General features: G+C 36.1%; 1 protein-coding gene across 12 annotated transcripts in view; it reads right to left on the reverse strand.

The window, feature by feature from the left end:
- Positions 1 to 20,038, reverse strand: part of EYA1 (EYA transcriptional coactivator and phosphatase 1) — a 333,818-nt gene that overhangs the window by 141,093 nt on the left and 172,687 nt on the right. For 6 of the 12 annotated variants that reach the window (XM_058275642.1, XM_071207853.1, XM_058275643.2 and 3 more), the window contains 2 exons: positions 13,402 to 13,451; positions 11,770 to 11,897 (listed from right to left, as the gene is read on the reverse strand). In XM_058275642.1, the coding sequence (XP_058131625.1) occupies positions 11,770 to 11,893 (124 nt within the window). In that variant the 5' untranslated portion in view covers positions 11,894 to 11,897; positions 13,402 to 13,451. Of the gene's footprint in view, positions 1 to 11,769; positions 11,898 to 13,401; positions 13,452 to 18,483; positions 19,172 to 20,038 lie in introns of those variants that run through there. The other 6 variants (XM_071207854.1, XM_058275646.2, XM_071207855.1 and 3 more) reach the window with 6 other exon arrangements.

The following is a 20,038-nucleotide window of genomic DNA, read 5'->3' on the forward strand; positions in this document are numbered from 1 at the left end:
CAGGAAACAGTATAGTTCTTTGTACACAGTAAAAATTACATAAATGTTTACGTCCTAGCATGCTTCAAGACCTTTAGGTTCACTTTTTGCCAATATTTTACTATAAAGTTGTTCATAATCCAGAAAAGTTGAATTTCACAGTGAACCCAGATAGCTATCGACTAGATTCTGTTTCTCACATTTTATTATATTTAATTTACCATAGCTATCCCTCTATCCTTCATAAATAAATAAGAATAAAGTAGAACTTTAGAATGGAGGAGTAATAATAAAGAAGCAGGTTGTATTTATTAAGCAACAACTGTATGCCAGGCCTTGTAATGAAACTTTATAAGTAATTGCTCACTTCCTCCTCAGAGAAACTTGATATTTGCTATAATTGTCCCATATTAGAGCTGAGGAAGCTGCAGTGTAAAGATGTTAAATAATCCAGAAATTATAGGTAGGGCAGACAGTTCAGGAATTTGGCACCTTGTCAGTGGGCCTTACTTTGGAATTTATGCTCCCCACTGTAACTCATTTATAGGTTCTCTACACATGGCTCTTCTGCCCCTTTTATTTGAACTTATAGTTAGTACTACGCTTGATAAATATATGTACTAGAGATTTAAATCATTTGTCTGTCCTTGTGCCGTTGAGCCCAGAATTTCAGCAGAGCTGCAACACCTACTCTCCAGTTCCTTGGACTCATCCAGGACAACTAACAAAGAGATGATGATGGACAATGCCCATCTCAAGGAACAGAGAGTGTCTGCATCTGCAAGCAAGATAGTGCCATCCATCTGCTCCATGGGACATAAGCTCTCAATTAGAAGTAGTGTGGGCATCACCATCACCAACTCCTCAGGACTGGAGAATGAACAATGGACTAAAGTAGACTTATTGTTCTAGCAATAGAAGAATTCTTATCATTGAGATAAAGGCAGTGGCCACCAGAAGTTTTGAGGGATGGGACTGGGAAGAATAGGTATAATATGAGGGCATTTTTGGGACATTGGAATTGTCCTGCATGACATGGCAATGATGGAAAAAGTCCATTATATATTTTATTATAATCTACAAAATTGTGTGAGACAGAGTATAAACTATAATGTAAACGACAGTCCATGGTTAGTAGTAATGCTTCAATATGGATTCATCATTTGTTACATTGTTGTAACAAATGTACCACACTAATGAAAGATGTTATTAATGTGACAAAGTGTGTGTGTGGGGGGGAAGAATGGGGCATAAAGGAATCCCTTATATTTTTTATGTAACACTTATGTAATCTAAAGCTTCTTTAAATACAAAAATTTTTTTTAAAAGATGTTAACCATTATCCAACATCACACAGCTAGTTTCAAATCACCACATATTTTATAAAGCCACTGAAAAGTCAGACATTTTCCAATGAGGATTTTATCAACATTAATCATTCCTCTGATGGAGATCTGAACCATCAGTGCAGAATTTAACAATATGAAAGTCCCAGAATACCAAAGCATTGAATAAAAGTGTATCAATGTATGTTGCAAATTAGCTGAGGGCAAAATGAACTAGTGTATGAAGACTGGAAGCAGATAAGCAGACTTGTACTTAGAACCTCAATCATGTCAATCTGGAAAAACAGTTAACTTGCCGAAAATGTAATCAACCTACCAACTTACATTTCAGATCATACCTCTTTTCCATTGTTCACCAACTCAGAGGAGTATCCAGACACAAACTTTACCCCCATTGTACACTAAATGAGCGAGTATTTATTGACCATCTTAGAACTCTGAATACCTGAATAAAGGCCGGTCAGTGTGAGGGATCTCAAAAGAAAAGGAAAGATCCCCTCCTCAGGTAAAGACACTACAATAACCAGTCCCAGAGGATATGTTATTTTTTATGTAATGTTGATTACTAATAGCTGCTGTTTATTGAGCATATACTAGATGCTAGTAACTGTGATTAATATTTCAGATTACTTAAACGTCATAACACTGTGATAAAAGTACAATGGAAAAGCAGACTCAGATATAATAGACAATAATAATAAAACAATATCCAATGGATACTAAACACTTGCTATCATCCATGCCTAGTTCTAAGTTCCTTACCAACTCATTTAACCATCCCAGCAACCTTGTAAGTAGGTATTATCATCATCTACATTTTACAGATGAGGAAGCATCAGCATAGAGCAGTTAAGTAACTGTCTAACTTCACTAGCTAACACTAAGTGGCAGAGCCTGGATCCCAACCCAGAGAGCTGGGCTTAGACCACTCTCCCAACCACCCTGCTCTGCCACCTCTCAGAAACCACAATGTTAGTAAACTGCTAGAGTGGGGTTTTAGCTCTCTAAGCTGAACTCTGCCTATAAAAACAATAACTTCCCCCTAGCGTGGGACATGACTCCCAGGGATGAGTGTCCCTGGCACCAAGGGATTGCTACCAAGTACCAACAAGCAATGCATCTGGGGGGAAAAAACATCTTGACCAAAATGTAGAAAAGCTAAAGACAAATGAGTTTGTATGACTAAGGGACCTCAAAGTGAGTCAGGAGGTCATCCCAGAGGTAGCACTTATACACATCTCAACAGGATCTCACTGACAGCTAAAGTAGATACTATCCCAAATAGTGAAGTTCCTCAGAATATGGAGACATCCAGACACTATTGCAAGGGCAGATAGCTCAGGAACTTGGCCCCTTGCCAAGGGCCCTAATTTGGTATTTATGCTCCCCAGTGTGACAGAGTTAGACTCAGCAGTGGTTTCCCTATGCATGACTCTTCTGTCCTTCTATTTGAACCTATAATTAGTACTAGAGTTGGTAGGTGTACATCCAAAAGATTTAAATCTTTGCGCTGTCCATGTGCCAAGTGAGCGCTGAATCTCAACGGAGTTGCAACATCCACTCTCCAGTTCAATGGACTCACCCAGGACAACTAACAGGGAGGAGATGATGGACAAACAACACACCAAGGTACTGAGAGTGCCTACAATGACAAGCAAGAGATTCCCATCCATTGAATGTACAGGATCAAAGCTCCCCTCAATTAATGGTAGAAAAGGCATCACCATCCCAGAGTCCTCAGGATTGGGAAATGAACTATGGACTAAAATAAACTTACTAGTATTCTACTATAGACTCATTGTGATTCTAGCATTGGAAGAAGTATCATTGTTGTGGAGGCAGTAACCCATGGATGTTCTGGGGTAAGGGAGAGGGAAAACATTTGTAATAGGGGGCATTTTCAGGACTTGGGAATCATCCTAAATGACATAACAATGACAGATACAGGCCATTATATATCTGGCCATAACCTACAGAGTCAAATGGGAGAGTGTGTGTAAACTACAATATAAACTATAATCCATGCTTAGTGGTAATGCTCCAAATGTGTTTATCAATTGCAAGGAATGTATCACACTAATGAAAGATGTTGCTAATGTGGAAAATGTGGGAGGTGTGGGGAGCAGGGCATATGGGAATCCCCTATATTCTCTGTAACATTTATGTAATCAAAATATTTTTTTAAAGAGTAAAAAAATTGAAAAAAAAATAAAAGCCCTTTGTTCATCATCATGTAATACAGCTTTCCTATATTTTGAGTATTAGTCATTCTCTATTCATGTTAAGCCAAAAATCAGATCTAAATTTGGCTATAGAGATACTAACATGCAAATAAGCACATGATTTAGATTAAAATATCATTATTTCTCACCTGAAGTCCTCTCTCATCCTAACATCCCTGAATACAGTTTTCAAATTACTACCCTAAGTATATTATTTTGAAACACTGACCCAATCTTATCACGTGCTGGTTTACAAGCCTTCATGCCCCCCCACTCCCACAGGACTGAATCTGAACTGTTGAGCCTGGGACATAAGGCCTTCACAGTTTGCCTTGGCTGAATGTCTTATATTAGACCCATGTCTGTGCATCCCCTCCCACCTCACTACACACACACACACACACCACAAACACACACACAGGACTCCTGTGATCAGGGATGTCTTTGCCACAGCCATACAAATCACATACTTTCATCTGCTGGCTTGGCACATTGTGTTTTTCTACCTTTCCTTCAAGACTTGGTTTAAACATCACCCACAGGTAGAAACCATCCACCATCATCTCAGCAAAATATAGCCCTTATCAGAAAGTATGGTGATAACGTGTTCATAGGTCTGCCAATCACGTTAGACGGAGACCTTCTTGCCAAAATGGCATTTGGTAAATTTCTAGACACAACCACTTAATTCCTTGAATGAATTAATAATGTAATGGTGGATATATGTCCGTGTATTATATATTTGTCTCTGCAGTGTTCCCTCAAGTTCTCCCCACATTCAAAATGTTTACCTCCATTGATCATGCTCTACCATCTTGCAAAAAGACCATACAATTAGTATATTAACTGCCTGATCTTTATATTAGTCAGTGGCTGACTTGATTACTTGGAAGTTGCCTCATCTTTTCTAACATACTATTAAGTCTGACAGTTGAAGTTTCCATTCATGAAACAGTTAGTTTGTATGGGTCAATTGCAAGTCAGTCACTAAACCAGCTCAAATTCAAAACCAGAAGCGATGTTGATTCTGAAAGTTCTCTGTATAGACTACCTGTACTTAACTGTATAAAATAGTCTGTGAAATGACCATTTTCAAAAATTTAGAAAAAGGACTCTTTGACACTTAGAGAATCTGTTAATATTTTGTATATAAAGTTAATGAATGCCCTTCTCTTGTAATCACTTCCTTGATCCTTTTCTTAGTAACATGGGCACTCAATCAACAAATATTTATTGACCACTTAATCACTTCCAAATAGTCTGCTAGCTGCTGAGGACAGAATAGTGAAGAAAACTGCCCCTGTCTTCTAAAGAGTCTACCAGGGGTACTCAATATATAGTAAGAACTCAGTTATTTCCATTCGTTTCAGTGTAAAGTATTTTTTCCATTGAAAACCCTCTCATTACTAATAGATGCAATGATAAAGTAGGTAAGCATTTAGATTCAAAAAAGGTTGATTCTTTTTGGGGGGGGGGGCAAGAAAAGTTCCAATTTGATTATAGGGAGTACATGAACATACCACCTTGAAATGTGCTTGGTAGAGTTTATCAACCTTTTTCTGTGTAATGGGAGAATTACAGAGATGAATATAAAATGGAAGCCCCAATAAATGCAGAAGCTGTAGGTCCAGTGAGTAGACTTTTTGCTATTTAAGAAATTTGATCTGCTGAGTATATCTAATCAGAGATTCAGATACAGCCCTTACTCTGTGTTCTTAATTTTGTCCTCAGTTTGTAATATGTCCATTTTTCTCTACTATACTGTGTGCTTAGAGCCAGAGAGAGGAGAATGAATTACTCTTGGACCTTATTCCAAGTCAGCAAGAAGAAAAGAAACACACGTGCACATACAAATCCTAAATACCACCCCAGGCATCCTTGGGCATAAGAAAATGGGGAATTACTTAAAGCAGAGAAACCATGCATGGAGGGATAAGAATCAACCTAAATATTGGCACTCACTAATACTATAGACATCTTTCTGGAGGGAACCAGAGATGGCATTTTTCTTAAAGAGAAGTACTTCTGCTCATACCAAAGTCTTGACCCATCCCAGGGGAAGTTACCACAGCATCACCGTGCTCTGGACTACCAGCAATTGTGAGTTATTGAAAACTGTCCACATCTAGGTAATTACTTATGAAGAAGCTATTCTGGCTGCCCAGTAACTCTGAGCTTAGTTGCAGGCAATAACCATTGGAGGTCCTATTCTTACTGTGAATGATATAGTTAGCTACATGTTATAAACTAGAGGCTATTTGCCAACCTGCAAGGCCCTACACATTCCACCACTTTCATTCCTTTGACTTTACCCGTTACCCTCCCTTTCTTTCTCTCTCCTCCACCACACTGATCTCCTTACTATTCCTAGAACATACCAGGCATGTTCCCAATGTAGAGCTTGGGTAATTGCCATTCCTCTGGGGACCCCAACTAATGCCAACCTAATTTTACCTGGTTGACATAATCTGCTTCCTAAAAGGCGACCAAATTTATTGTCCACTCAAAAATATTGTCTGAGGTAGAAAACATTTATTCTGAGCAGTAGCAAAAGTAAAATGGCTCTTTAAATTTCACAGTAATACTGCTCCAACCCAAATGTGCATATGATGATTGACTATCATAATGAAAAGTAGAGATAACTTGCCCTCTACATTTGATCCCAGAGAGGCTTAACTGGACAGTTTAAAGCTTTGAAAACTAGTAAAAGGCAATACTCTACAAGTTTACCTAATGACACGATATGCTATACAAGGTGTGACCACAGAAAGATATCTCACATATTCATATGAGAACTGAAAGACCAGAATTATCTGCCTTGGGGAGTCATCCTTATAACGAAGTATTTTTGTTATCAAAATCCCTGCTATCAGTTCTCATACAGGTCTGCTGTTTCTAGGGAGTGGCCTTCCTCAGCCATGGAGATGCCAAGATGGCAGTGAAGACACTATGAGCGTTTTAGGAAGGGCACTGACGGATTATGAGAATCACACAGTCTCTCAATAGAATAACAAAGAGTTTAAAAAACCAGGCTCTGGACTCATGACTTGATTCAAATACCAGTTCAGATGTCAGTGGGTACTAATTACAAGCCACATGGGTTTAAACTAGCATTTAACTTTCTAAGACTTGGCTTTCTTATGCATAAAATAGGTATAGTACTAAAAAAGCAACTATTAACTATATATGCCATGACAGCAAATAGTTACAGAGCATGGGCTGGGGTCCACGTATGCTATATTCTGTATGTATTATCTTCAGAGCCGGCCTGATCTGAGTTCTGTCATCATTCCCATTTCTCAGATGAGAAATCTGAGGCACACAGAAGCTAACTTGCCCAAGTTCCCACAGTTAATAAATACTCAAAGCTGGGATTCCAAACCAATCTTTTGAACATTAGACCAGCAATTCTGCAGATTAATGAAATGACATGGAGATTGGTCAGCACAGTGACTAACAATAAGTTGTTCATAAACATTAGCCATTAGTATCATTATTAATTAGCAACAGGCATGTGCGAATTAGTCCTATATATAGAATACAGGCAAATATCAAATCCTAAGAAATAATTTTCTCCATTCTCTTACGGATTTTGCCTAACAACCATTTATTAAGAGGCCAATTCTGTGGCTATAGGCAAACTCTAAAAATGTCATTTAGAGACTCCTTTATCTCAATGTCCCTTAATTTTCCAGAAACAAAACCATGTGCTGAATGTAAACAACAATAAAATTAGATTACTGAGTTTCTAGGGACAATAGGATATTTTACCACAAACATATAAATAGACTTTAAAATGTAGCCTCAAACCATAATTTTATACACATTCACCCCAGTTTAGATATTTCTTCCAAATAAGATTCCTAAAAAATATTCCAGTTGGCTAACATCGTACTTTACTAAATTCAAGTTTGAGTGAGAAAAACAACAAATTAAGGCTAATTAGTGCTAAAAGCCTTGTAGAAATAATAGAAAAACTTGAACATAGCTTCTCATAATATAAACCTGTAAAACTGAATTAACCTATCTTTAAATATGCAATACATAATTAAATAAACTTTAAAATGCAGAAAATTTAGTCACCTATTTCAAGATTCTAACTGTTATCATCTTGGAAATCTGATATACCAAATCCAAAATTACTATTTAAGTTGCCATCAGAATTCCTTCACCACCCCATTTGTGGTGAAGATTCCAATTGCATCTGGTTTTACATCACTTAAAGGCAAGCGTACTATTTTAAGGCAAGTTAAAGCTTTTTCTTTAGTTTGAATCTAAATTTACAATAGAGAAAACCCAGAATCAGGGTTCTTAGTTTCTCTCCTCACATCTCTCTCTTTCCCTTCTCCACTCCTCACCCCCCAGACAACCAAAAATAAACACTCACACTAGCAATATATGAATGGACCAATCTTAGGCTCTCATGGACAACCAGAGAAAACAAAAATGGAATCACTGCTTCACAAACAAGGACTTAATTAGGTCCATAAATAAAAGTCCTTTTACCTCTCCAGCCCTGAACCCCCTAAAGGAACATTTCCCAACCACTTCTCACACTTAGCACAAACGTCAACACAAAGCCTCCACCAGGTAGAGACCTGGACATAACCCAAACATGAGAATTCCCCTCAGATGTGCCCTTTTGAGATTCATCTAATAGAAACATCACCAACAAAAGAGTCCATTTCTTGAAAATTATGCCTTACCAGTCTCTCTAATGAGAAATATCTTTTCCATGCTTTCCTGGAAGACTACCTGAGCAATAGACTAGGAAAAACCGTTAAAAGAAAGTCCACAATCGGTGTTTTCATAACCATCCACCAGTCTCCTCCAGGTCAAGCTTTAATTATTTAATAGTAACTAAAATGATTATTAATTTATTTAGAAACATATCACTTCTGGTAATGTTTTTCTCAATGCAAGCAAAGCATTCATTTATGCTATTATTTTATATTTTTGCCTATTTATATTTTGCATTTCAAGGATTTATAAAGCAGATGAAACCAACAATTAACTACAGTAATGATCAGAGAGAGATTCAAATGGAATACAAAAATGTGAATAGTTGGAAGTCTTGAAGCGTGAAACATTCAAACAACTATTCTAACTGAAGAACATTTCATTTTAGGAATAAAAAAGCACAGTATTTGACGCTGTAGCTCACTGTCTTTCTGTCTTTATCCCTTAGATGAACCATGAAAATAGGCCTAGTCTGTGAGTACAGAATCTACAAACATTGAGTCTTATGATAATTTGGCAGCAGACCTAAGAAGAAACTTAATATGCTCTGCCTCTCCATTCCATTCCCTTCTTGTTTGTTCTTCAGATGAAGTTATGGTTTTTGATACAGGAGATTTTCATGTTTTCTTAGCCTCATTATAGGGACAAGTGGTGGCAGGAAGTAAAAAATGGCTCTGAGTAGGAGACGACAACCTATATAAATGTGGGCAAAACCCCAAACTGTGTAAATTAAATGAAAGTTTTATTGACCTATTTAAGGAGACTCAACTGTGCCATAGATAAGTCAATTTAATAGAAATCATGGCATACGTAGCTTGCAATATTTGCTGTAGAGTTAGGGGAGGTGACTGATATCTTAAAGACAATTTTAAATTTTAATGAATTTCTTGTTTTACATTCCTCGAAATCATTGGTAAACACTGCTGGGTTCAAAGTAAATAAGATTTTTTTTTAAAGGGTAGAAAGATCTATAATGATTATATTCCAGGGAGGCTTACTAAGCTTTAATGAATTAATCATTTTAAATTTAACTCCTCTAGCAGTGATCAAGAGGAATGAAACAAATACAATATGGACCACATAAGAAGCATAATTGAATCACAGACTTTATAGTAACTCAGAACCTTCTGATATTGTTTGTAACTAATAGGCCTGTAACAGGATTATAAAGAAAGTTTGAGTCCATATTTTCAAATTGTATATCAAATTGATATAAAATTGAATATCTCAATAGATTAAAATTCCACTTTTTCTTTGGATAATTTGCATTGCTATCTTTTAATTTTACTTTCTAACTGTCACACCCTTGCAAAGTACACCAATAAAGAATGCCTAAAAACAAGGTGTGATGAGTAACTGTGTATGTTTAAAATCGTGTCTTAAAAATGCTTTTCAAAGATGTAAGATAATTGAGACTTTTTTTAGGATAAGGGACAATTTCTAAGTATTTGGCAGATTGAATGAGTTCCATAGATTGAATAATTATCTAAAATATTGTATTATTTCAACTTGATATGCAAAGACCTTCTAAGATGAAGTATTCTTGACTATGAATGTGATCTCAAATTATTAAGTATAAATATTCAGAAATATCACTCCACGTGCCCTTAAAAAGCAAACCACACATCACTCACACAAAGCCATCCAAGGAAGCAGTCCCCAAAGACATACTCTATTTCTATACTGTGTGGTTCTTATATTTTAGGGGACAATATGCCAGGAAAATGATGAGAAGATGAAAACTTCTAACCTGTATTTAATCACTTCACATATAAAGAAATGATTACAATCATTTCATAATTCCTCCCCCCAAAATGTATTGTAATATTCTATTAAACAAAAGAATTGAACTTATTTAGTCTACTTTATTTTTGCATTAAAGGGATTGTCTTATTTGGACATACAGTGATATAAATGACTATGACAGGTCCTGATCTCTTCCCCCAGCCCCAAAGCACCCATCAGGAGCACCCTGCATGCTAACACTTGCCCGGGGCCCACCGTGACAGAGGCTGTGTCGGGCCATGTAACTGCGCAGCTCCAGGCTGCAGCGTGCAGCAGTCACGCTTTCACCTGAAGGGAAATTCCAAGAGCAGAGGAAAGAAGACTGCTCTATAAAACTTACACAGCATTACTGCTTTTCTATAAATAATTTCTTCACAATTGCCTATCTAAATGGGAAGAAATACTCTTCAGATGAAAAGGCACATTCTCAAGAGATTAATTTTTTTTTTTTGCTAGAAGAGTTTCCACTTTTGATTGACAGTGGCCATTTTTCATAAACACTGGAAATGAATGCATTTACTCTAAAAGGACAATACAGAATATTTACACACAAAAACCATCACAGTTGGCATAAAAATTAAGATGTCTCATATCAAAAAAGACTGATTCTATAATTTATCTAGTATCATAAATGTTATGTTACTAGTTTTAAAGTCATCCCAAATAAATATTGGAATATTGTACCAAACAATTTTATAGCATTTCGAAACTGGTAAAATATCACCATGGTGACTGGGGAATGATGGCTAAGGGTCTTGTCTATGGATGGAATTCAAAGATGTATAATTCACTGAGCTTCCAATGAAACTTATGCTCTGAGTTCATCAAGGTTCTGAGGCTTAAGGAATCAATAAGCAAAACATCAATGAAGAAGTAATTTTTAATAGACTACGGTAGAAATAAATATGGTATAATATGTAATATCTTTCCATATGATGAAATTTAAAAAATGTGTATAGAACCTAACTAAATGTGCATAACAGCTAATACGTACCTATAATGATACTTATAGGCACATATGGATTAAAGTGAGCATTTCTATTTACACAAAATTGACATAAACATTATATATAATCATACAAGATTAATTGTAACAGTAATGTTTCAAATATACTATCTTTTAAGGAAGCAAATTTTTGTGTGTGAGTCTTCCAAATAAAGTAGCTCATTTTGTAAATTTTTTTTAACTTACGTATATTTCAAGGGCCAGAGCCTCAAGAACACTAGGCATACACAGTATTTTATTGATATTTAGGAACAATCCAGTCCAATATTTGCATGGTTATATTTAATAACAAAAGGGAAAGTAAAATCAAGGAAATATTCAAACTTTTCATTGCCAATATAGCAGAACAATGCAAATCATACTGTGCTGCAATCACCAAGGAGATTATAAACACACTCAAAGGTTAAAAATATTATACCCTCATCTGTGTATATACATACATACATACACACACATATGCATATATGCAAAATAAAACCAGCCTGTATAATGTTCTAGCTTTGCAGTGGGCAGCTCCTACCCAACAATGAATACTGATCTATAAGCCAAATTACCTAAAGGGGAGATATATGCAGGAGGTACAATAATTTCATAGACTTAATCATTGAAACTAAAACCACCTAGTAATAACAAAGTAGATACTGATGAAGAAACAAGGTACAAAGTAAACAGTCAGAACGCAGACACTCACCTTCGGTGCCATTGGGAGTCATGGAATTACTATTTATATGAGAGTTATCGAGTTTGGGACCGCTGGGAGATTCACTACTACCACTCAGACGGCTATGCGGGCTGGTTAGATCCTGCATTTCCATAGACCTAAAGAGAAGAAGCCTTCCGTTGGACAAGCGTACCAAATTCAGAACTCCACTACTGAATGCGCTAACGACTTGTCACCTTCGAAATACACTCCCACAAAAGTCCCAGTGTATCTCTTTTAAGACTCCAAATAGTTTATCCTGCATTTTGACTAAAGTCATCCTTTTATAACATGTACTATTAAAAGTTACCATTTGTCTTAACTAGTCAAACATTCATGTGGTGTTTCTTTTTTTTCTTACATAGCACATGAAGTAACCAGATCTAATGTGAGATAATTACATATATTTTAATTTTCAAGGAAAAAATGCAGTCATGCTTTTTTTAGTTAAAAACTGAACTAAAGGCATTAGGTTTCCAAAAGAAAAGACAAATATGTAAACGTATGATAGGAAAAAGATCACTTTTCGATGGAATCTGTTTCATCTAATAAATTAGGACTAGGAATTCCCTTATAATTTACCACCCCATTGTAATTTAATGGGTCTCCAAACCAAATAAAACACTTAAAGCCTGTAGTCTAGTGACAGGGAATGAGATAGCCCTGATGCATGTGTTTACTCTGGCAAACTACTTAATTGTTCCTCTGTTTCCCTTGAAACAAATGCAGCATTAAAACATTTTGATGTAGGCTCACTTGTTTGCTTTGTGGATTACATACAGCGTGCCCAATTGAAAAGGGATAAGACCAACACACAGTGAGTCCCTGCAAGCATTAGCACTCAAATACCTCAGCTGTCACTTACGCTGGGAAATAAGAACAATTCTACTTCAATGCTATGATTTTGCATTGTACCCTATAAAAACAGTTAAAGTCCCTCCTGAAAGTTCATAGACTCAGCAGTTAATTATCCCATGAAAGGTATGGAAGCCACCATTTGTGCTCACAATTTCAGAACTATCCACTTATATTTACTACCCTATTAACGGAGAGGAATTGTGTAAAGTCACTAAAAAAACAACTAGATACTGTTTTATTTTCTGACAGCCACATTTTCAACATTCTAAAGCACATTCACTTCATTTAAACTTGTGTCTTTCTAAAAAGGGGGGTTAGGTTTATGTTACAAATAAGGAGCTAATACATTTGCTACTCACCCCCACCAGCTCACTAAAAGTAACAATCATTTTCATTTGCAGGGTTCACTTAAATTGACTGCAGTCAGCAGTTTTTCAAACTGCTTAACATGGACCACTTTACTTCCAAAAATCTTCTGAATTCAAATGAGAAAGGGTTTGGAATCCAGTTTTCCTCTTACAATTCTCATTATACACAGTTTTCCTAAACACCAGAAACTACAGCCTCAGATTCATTTTCAAACCAAAGCTCCTGTTCCCTTTCTACCTATTTAAAATTTCTCACAAGCACACACATAAAATGCTAAGTAATTTAAAAATGAGGCTCTTGTTATTAATAGCAATAATTAAGAAATGCTAGACAAAAATAGATATGGGTCATAGAAAGGTCCTCTCCAGAAACGTCAAATATCAACAACCTCCTTACCTGCAACGGGAGGAAACAGCAACATCTGAACTGGTTTGAAATGTTTGCACCTGTGATCAGGGGGGTAAAAAAAATTAGAAGCTATTGTTACTCGGCCTTCAGTGTCAGGTCTTAATTATACAGAGCACATGGCTGGGAGCGACAAGGCTCTCTTTTAACCAAAAGAGAAAAAGGAGGATACTGCAGCAGTGAAAGGCATATTGTCTTTAAGTTGAGGTCTCAACTGTTGTTTCCTCCTGCAGGTCTACCCTCCTCCCTCCCCCTTGTCAGGGGAAGGCAGCCAAATGACGGGATAGTGATTCATCACTGGCCTATGACAGCTGCAAACGGATTACCCCTCCCCCAATCAGCATGCAAAGCAGCCTGGCCCAGGCAGCTTGGAAAAGGTGCTTAGAAAAAAAATAGCTATTAACAAAATGAGCGTGTTTAACAGGAGGAGTTCAAGCATTAATCCTCCAGCACCCTCGGAAGATCTTTCATCTTCTGTTATCACCAGCTGAATTTGCCCTCCTGCCCACCCCTTTGATTCCTGACAGTTTCATATCCTTATCATGATGATTTTCTTCTACATTTATGATTTGTCATTTAACATTCACAGAAACAGCTTCTGGGCAACCTCCACATAGTGCTGGACTACCTCTCAACGGCAGAGGCAAGTTTTTATCCCCAAAGCCACATCACTGAGCAAAGTACTCTTGACCCAGGCCAACTTACAATTCAGGGAGTGCTTATTCATCTCTGCCTGTTAAAATAGAAAACGCAGTTCACTTCTGGGGTTAGTTTTCCATCCTTTCCACCTGGGTAGTTTGAGAATCAATTCAATGTCCCAGTTAACCACCATTTCGTTTTCTTTTGTTTCTGGATGAACCTATATTTTGGAGCTTCACTGACCAGGTCTGCCTCTAGAGGCAGAGCAGGTGATAAAGCGCAGGTGAAGGTGAGCTGCTGGCTTGCAAACCCAGGTGCCACCTTGGCAGTGAAGAGCATTCTGTGTAACGTTTAAAACGACTCAGAATTCCAAATCTTTGATGTGCTTTTTCATTCAACCTGAACTGACATCAATTAGGGTTACGGAACAAAGATGAGAACTGAAGCATCTCAAATGGCATTAAAATTCTCCATCCAAACATCTTCTGTTGAGTCCTGTTATTTTTTAATTATGATTTATAAAATTAAGAACTACTACCTTCTGACAAGAATAAATCATTCAAGTCTACATATCTGAGTGTAATGTTACATGAAATTTCTAGGTATGCACTCCTATAATATGTGCAGGACAGAAAACAATTTTTAAAGGATGCCTGAGTGCTGGATGAAAATTTAATTTTAATGCCTGCAGATAACGTCATTTCAAGATAACACGCTTCTGTAATTTTTGTTAAACTTAATGTTCTCATACAGGATTAAATTATTTCCTTTAGAAACTGCAGCAATATACCTCAAGGACAGATTTGGCTTTTTTTCCTTCACTTTTATACACCTGGTATAAATTATAGGTGAGAACTTAGTTTTAGGAACTCTCTTGGCTTAATTACGTGGAAGATTACTTCAAGCATACTTTTTGTTATTTGTTAAAAGACATTCCCATTTGTAACCTTAACTAGATAATCTAATTCTGAAAATATAATTTCAGTTTCATTGTGTAATTTTGAAGCTGGGTTGTACTTCTATTTGAGGTTCAACCCATCTTATTTAAATTTCAAGGGCAAACTGCTAGATGAAAAATGAGTAAGAATTACTTTAACACATTTCCTCATTGAAAAGAATGCATTTTCACAACATATCTCTTTTCTGCTGGCTCAACGTGGTCTCTACTGTACTTTCATACACTACAATCTTGGAAATCCACATCCATAATCTTCATTTCATTAAGTATACTTCAGATATAGTCTTTTGTCCCAAGGCTTATTTAAACCATGTGTTGTGTGTTACTGTATTTTAAAATGACTCTTTAATCAAAATAACTTTAAAACAACTAATCCTCACTTAGGCTGGTCAGCTGAATCCACATCGTGGTCCAGGAAAAATAAATCTACTCTCAAGAATGCGAATGCAGACAACAATTAGACACAGATGTGAGCGAAATTAGTTACAGTTTACAAAATGCTACACTTCACATGCTTTTAGTTTTTTATATGTAGTACAAGATTACAGTGCAGTGAGGAAACATGCTCTTGTAATGACTTATCTAAAAAGAACACCTATTTCTGATTGGTGTTGATTTTCTCTTATGTTTGACAATCTCTTGGAAGTTTCTGTGCTTTAAAGGTCTAAAACTATGTGTTTCAAAACTAATAATAAGGGGCATTTCCATTCAAAAGAAAAGAATGTATTTTAGAGTTTTCTGAAAAGTACGGGTAGGCATTTAGTAAACGCACATTTTCTGCTTCAAATCCGTAAACTTAATATATTTCTTGTCCTCTCCTAATCTGGTATTTTTAATTTAAATGCTTCTATGAGTGTAAAAATATTTCCCATAGCATTTTAAATGTTCATCTGCTATTTCAATGAAATCATTTCATTTTAATGCTTTTAAAATCTTTTTGTATAGAAAACGCGTAGCAGCATACCACCGCCCGTTGTGAAAATACAAAAAGAAAAAAGCTAGCAAAAATTCTTAGAGTTTAAGTTAAGGAATCCTTAACTAGTAACTTTGACTTCTGATTAGTTAATGAGGTCTTTTAAGTTTGCCTTTTTTCTAATTAAATTTATAATTCTTCACAGATGTAACTTTTGTTGATGTTCAATTTGTCTCTCTCATTTTGTTAAACCTCACATAGTACTTCGCCAATCCATTGAATAGCCACATTAAATCTGTTAATACCATGCTCTTCAACCCCAGAAATTATTTCCAGAAGGCAAACTTGCTTTGAGAGATCATCAAACAAGACTCAAGGTCCACATTTTATCACATTTTCCCTACCACAGAGCTCAGGATGCAGAGTAAAATTCATGACTTTTGCACTGTTTATTATACTTTGCTAAATTACAAATCAAAAGCATCTGACAGAAGATCATGTATGAAGCCAGCAAGTTAATAATGTTCTGTGAAAAGTAAACTGCAAATGGAAAGGGATTCTAAATCTCAGCAGCACAGAGCAAATAAAATGTAGGTACTTGCCTAAATTATGGGTTTTCCATAGGCTTTTTTGCTTGCTAGAAGCAATTTTTATAAAATGACTATAATTTAAAACTTTTTTCAAACTGAAAAGAAATTTTTCAAAGTGAAAGTACTGAACTTATCTAAATAAATAAAATTGGCAGGCGCGTTCATTTTGCCCAATCACATATCAACCTGAGTACTCCCAAATTTGAAAGACAATGGCAATTTTCTAATCAAAATGTATTTTATAGAAATACAAAAATGCTTGTGTCATAAATCTGCTTTTAAGCAGAATATATTTCTGCTCAAAATTTTCTGCAATCAATATTAACAATTATTGTATCAGCATTGTAATAAAAACTAAAGCTAAAATCCAAATAAGCTAGGAAAAGGTAGATATCTTTTAAATGTTAAAACTATCTTACTTTTTTTATCCAAGACTCCATATATGTGTTTTTTAGTAGGACTGCTGATTTTTTAGAAGGCAATATAGTCTATTACTTTTTTGAAGTATCTTGTTTAAAGAAACTGATAAAACAGAGTCCCCACAAAAACAGAAACAAATAAATGTTTAATCACATTGATTTTACCCATAGCTTGAGACTTGTCTGATGATCTCTCAAAGCAAAGTTTCAAAATTATATTTCCTTAGATATGGGATGAAATACTTTTGCTATCTGAATAAATGGAAGTGGCTTTATTCCTGCTGCATTTTTTCCTTTCCAATGTAGTACACTTATAAAAATTTTCACATTCAAATGAACATTTTCCTTTGAGAAAATAATTTATCATACCTAAGAAACTCAGAGTCGTTGACTTCTCTTTGACATTCTAAAATTGAACAGAAGCTCAGTTAAGGCTTCCAGCTCTGTCACCGCGAAGAATTTTTAAGATTGAAAATCCATAGCTGCTTGCTCACTTACTGAACACGTTGGGCCTTGGGAGAACTCAAGCAGCGAGAAAGTCAACTACCAAATATATGATAATGCAAAAAGCATGACTACTCATGTGTGCATGTCCTCAAACCCCAAACAGTGGGGGGAAAGCCTCACACAAAATAAAACCTACCCTGAAAGACATTTAAAAAGCAATCCCAAACTCATAAAACTACACTATGTGCTAATCTATCAACTTTTTGTGTCCCTTGTCATTTTTAAGAAAAACATAAAAACACTGATATAAATAAAAAGACAGCTTTGAATTTACTGAATTCTTATCACCGCCAGGCTTAAATGTGCATTAAAATTCCTCCGAAGAAATATATGCCTAAGAATCATTAGCAATCCACATGTTGGTTTTGAATGACAATTAAAATAGTAATTTTAAAAGTTTAAGAAATTTATTTTTAATTCCAAGGTCCATTCAAGTCAGATAAAGGATCAATAAGTGAGAAAGATTAGTTTGGCAAATATTTATCACTTTTTGAAAATGAGCCTGATTAATATAATGTTTGGGAAATTTGTTTATTGAAGCAAAAGGATTCTTTCCTTTAAAAGCGCTTTCAATTTTATTTTCATTCTCTATTGCCTTTTCAAAATGCTAATTCTTTCCTCGTTTTCTCCTAAGAACCTAAAATATGTAAGAAAACTTATATATGCTTTGTCATGGATATATACAAACCTCTTTATTCAATATCCCACAATATTTGAGGTGTGTGTAGCACTTCAGAAAAGAGACACAAAGTCATCTTCCTACAAGACTATGGCCCAGCATTATATGTATTTATGTAGATCATAATCAAAGTAATTAACACAATTAATTTGCAATTATCTCGAGGCTAACTGCTCAAATAACTTGGGAGAATACGAATTACTTTTATGATGGAACACTGCTGCTAACAAAGTGCTAGGTACAAAGTGTCATCATTTTCCCCATTATTATTAAAACAATAACAAAACCCCTCCTGTTATCTCGGGCTTTGCTCACAGGACAGCTGTTGTCAGTCACCAGAATTTTTCAAACAGTCAACTTGTACTTACAGTGCTTACATCTGCTGCTTCCACCAGTTTAAGGTGCTCCTGCGAAATTTCTGGTTTAGCAAGCCTCCATTCCTTACATAGTTTTGCTCCTGGGTAAGGACCAGCGAGTGACTTTAGACGCTCTCCGCGGAGCCCCGGCGCTTCTAGCCGCGGAGCGCCTCCGGAGGGTGACCCCGGCTACGGGGAGAGCCGCCGGGCCGCTGCTGCCGGCTCGGGCTGCGGAGAGACTGAGCGCGGACGCTTCCCCCAGCTCTGAGAAAACAGCCACAGTGGACTGCAACAGGAAGGCTTAAAGTCGGAAGTGGCACTGGAGAGTTTCTATCTCGCCCCAAACTCGGAGCCATCAGCTCCCACCGTTCGGTTGAGTCACAGCTCTGAGCCCTGCGCTCTTTTCCCACTAAACAGCAGCAGCAGATAGCATCTGAGAACCCCAGACAAAGAAACAGCAGAATCTCATCATCCCTCGATTTGTTTGCGCAGCCTTGTAGGTCTGCCCATGCAGCCTCGGGGCTTTTTTTGTGTGTTTGCAACGCAAACCACAGCTATTCTCTTGTCCTAACCTTATTGGTTTAAATGCAACAATTGAAAGGAGCACTACTCGGTCTGACTCAACCTTGCTGCTTAAAAAAAAATTTATTATGTAAATGAACGCGCCCCATGCTATCTGAATAAACAGCTGTGTGAGAACAACTTCTCTGAAGCACTGTCAACACACATCCTCTTGCTACAGCAGCTACCAATTAAGATCTTTGGGGAGTAGTTAGACGTTATCTTTTGCACTTTTCCAAAACTTTTTTTCAGGCCCTGAAACTTGGGGAGTCTGTACTTTTCAAAAATTTTCCTTAATGTATCCACTAACATGTCTAGGGAAAATAAAAAATAAAATGACCCTTTCCATCACCTAAGTAGAGAGAAAACAAAGTAAACGTGTAGCTATTGCCAGTTTAACAATGAAAGCCTGACTGATGATTCTGCAGTGATTTCTAGAATGGCAAGATTTACATGAACAATTTTTTTTGGACATGAACCTAAAAGATTTCAGTGTCAATATTTTAAAATAATTTTTGGGAAAAGACTCATTTTATCTAGCACTCTTTCTTTACAATCTAGTCTTTTCTAAAAATTCTAACTAAACTCAGATTCTATGTATGATAATCTGTAACACTCACCTGGAGAAGAGCTTTTAGATTATGAATATATTACAGCTTCAGTTTAGATACGTACTATAGTGTTTAATGCAAATAAATGACTACAGTTTTAGGATCAATGACAACCATTAATTACTTTCAAATATTTAAAGAAGCCATTGCTTATGTGATTAACAGTTTTATTTTAATCTGCCATAGTTCAAATATAAATGTTTATTTTGATACTACTCATTCATCATAACTAATTTTCTTACTCTAAAATAAAATCCTTATACTCACTGAATTTTCCTTAAAACTGTTTTGTCATGACCAATAATTCTTTTCTGCTTATTTGGTCTTTTTCTTCAAAAAAAAATACATACTTTTTTTTGGGGGGAGGGGCTCTAACTTTTATATGAAAAGAACAT

The sequence above is a fragment of the Dasypus novemcinctus genome, chromosome 14 (genome assembly GCF_030445035.2).
Source record: "Dasypus novemcinctus isolate mDasNov1 chromosome 14, mDasNov1.1.hap2, whole genome shotgun sequence".
NCBI classification, from domain to species: Eukaryota; Metazoa; Chordata; class Mammalia; order Cingulata; family Dasypodidae; genus Dasypus; species Dasypus novemcinctus.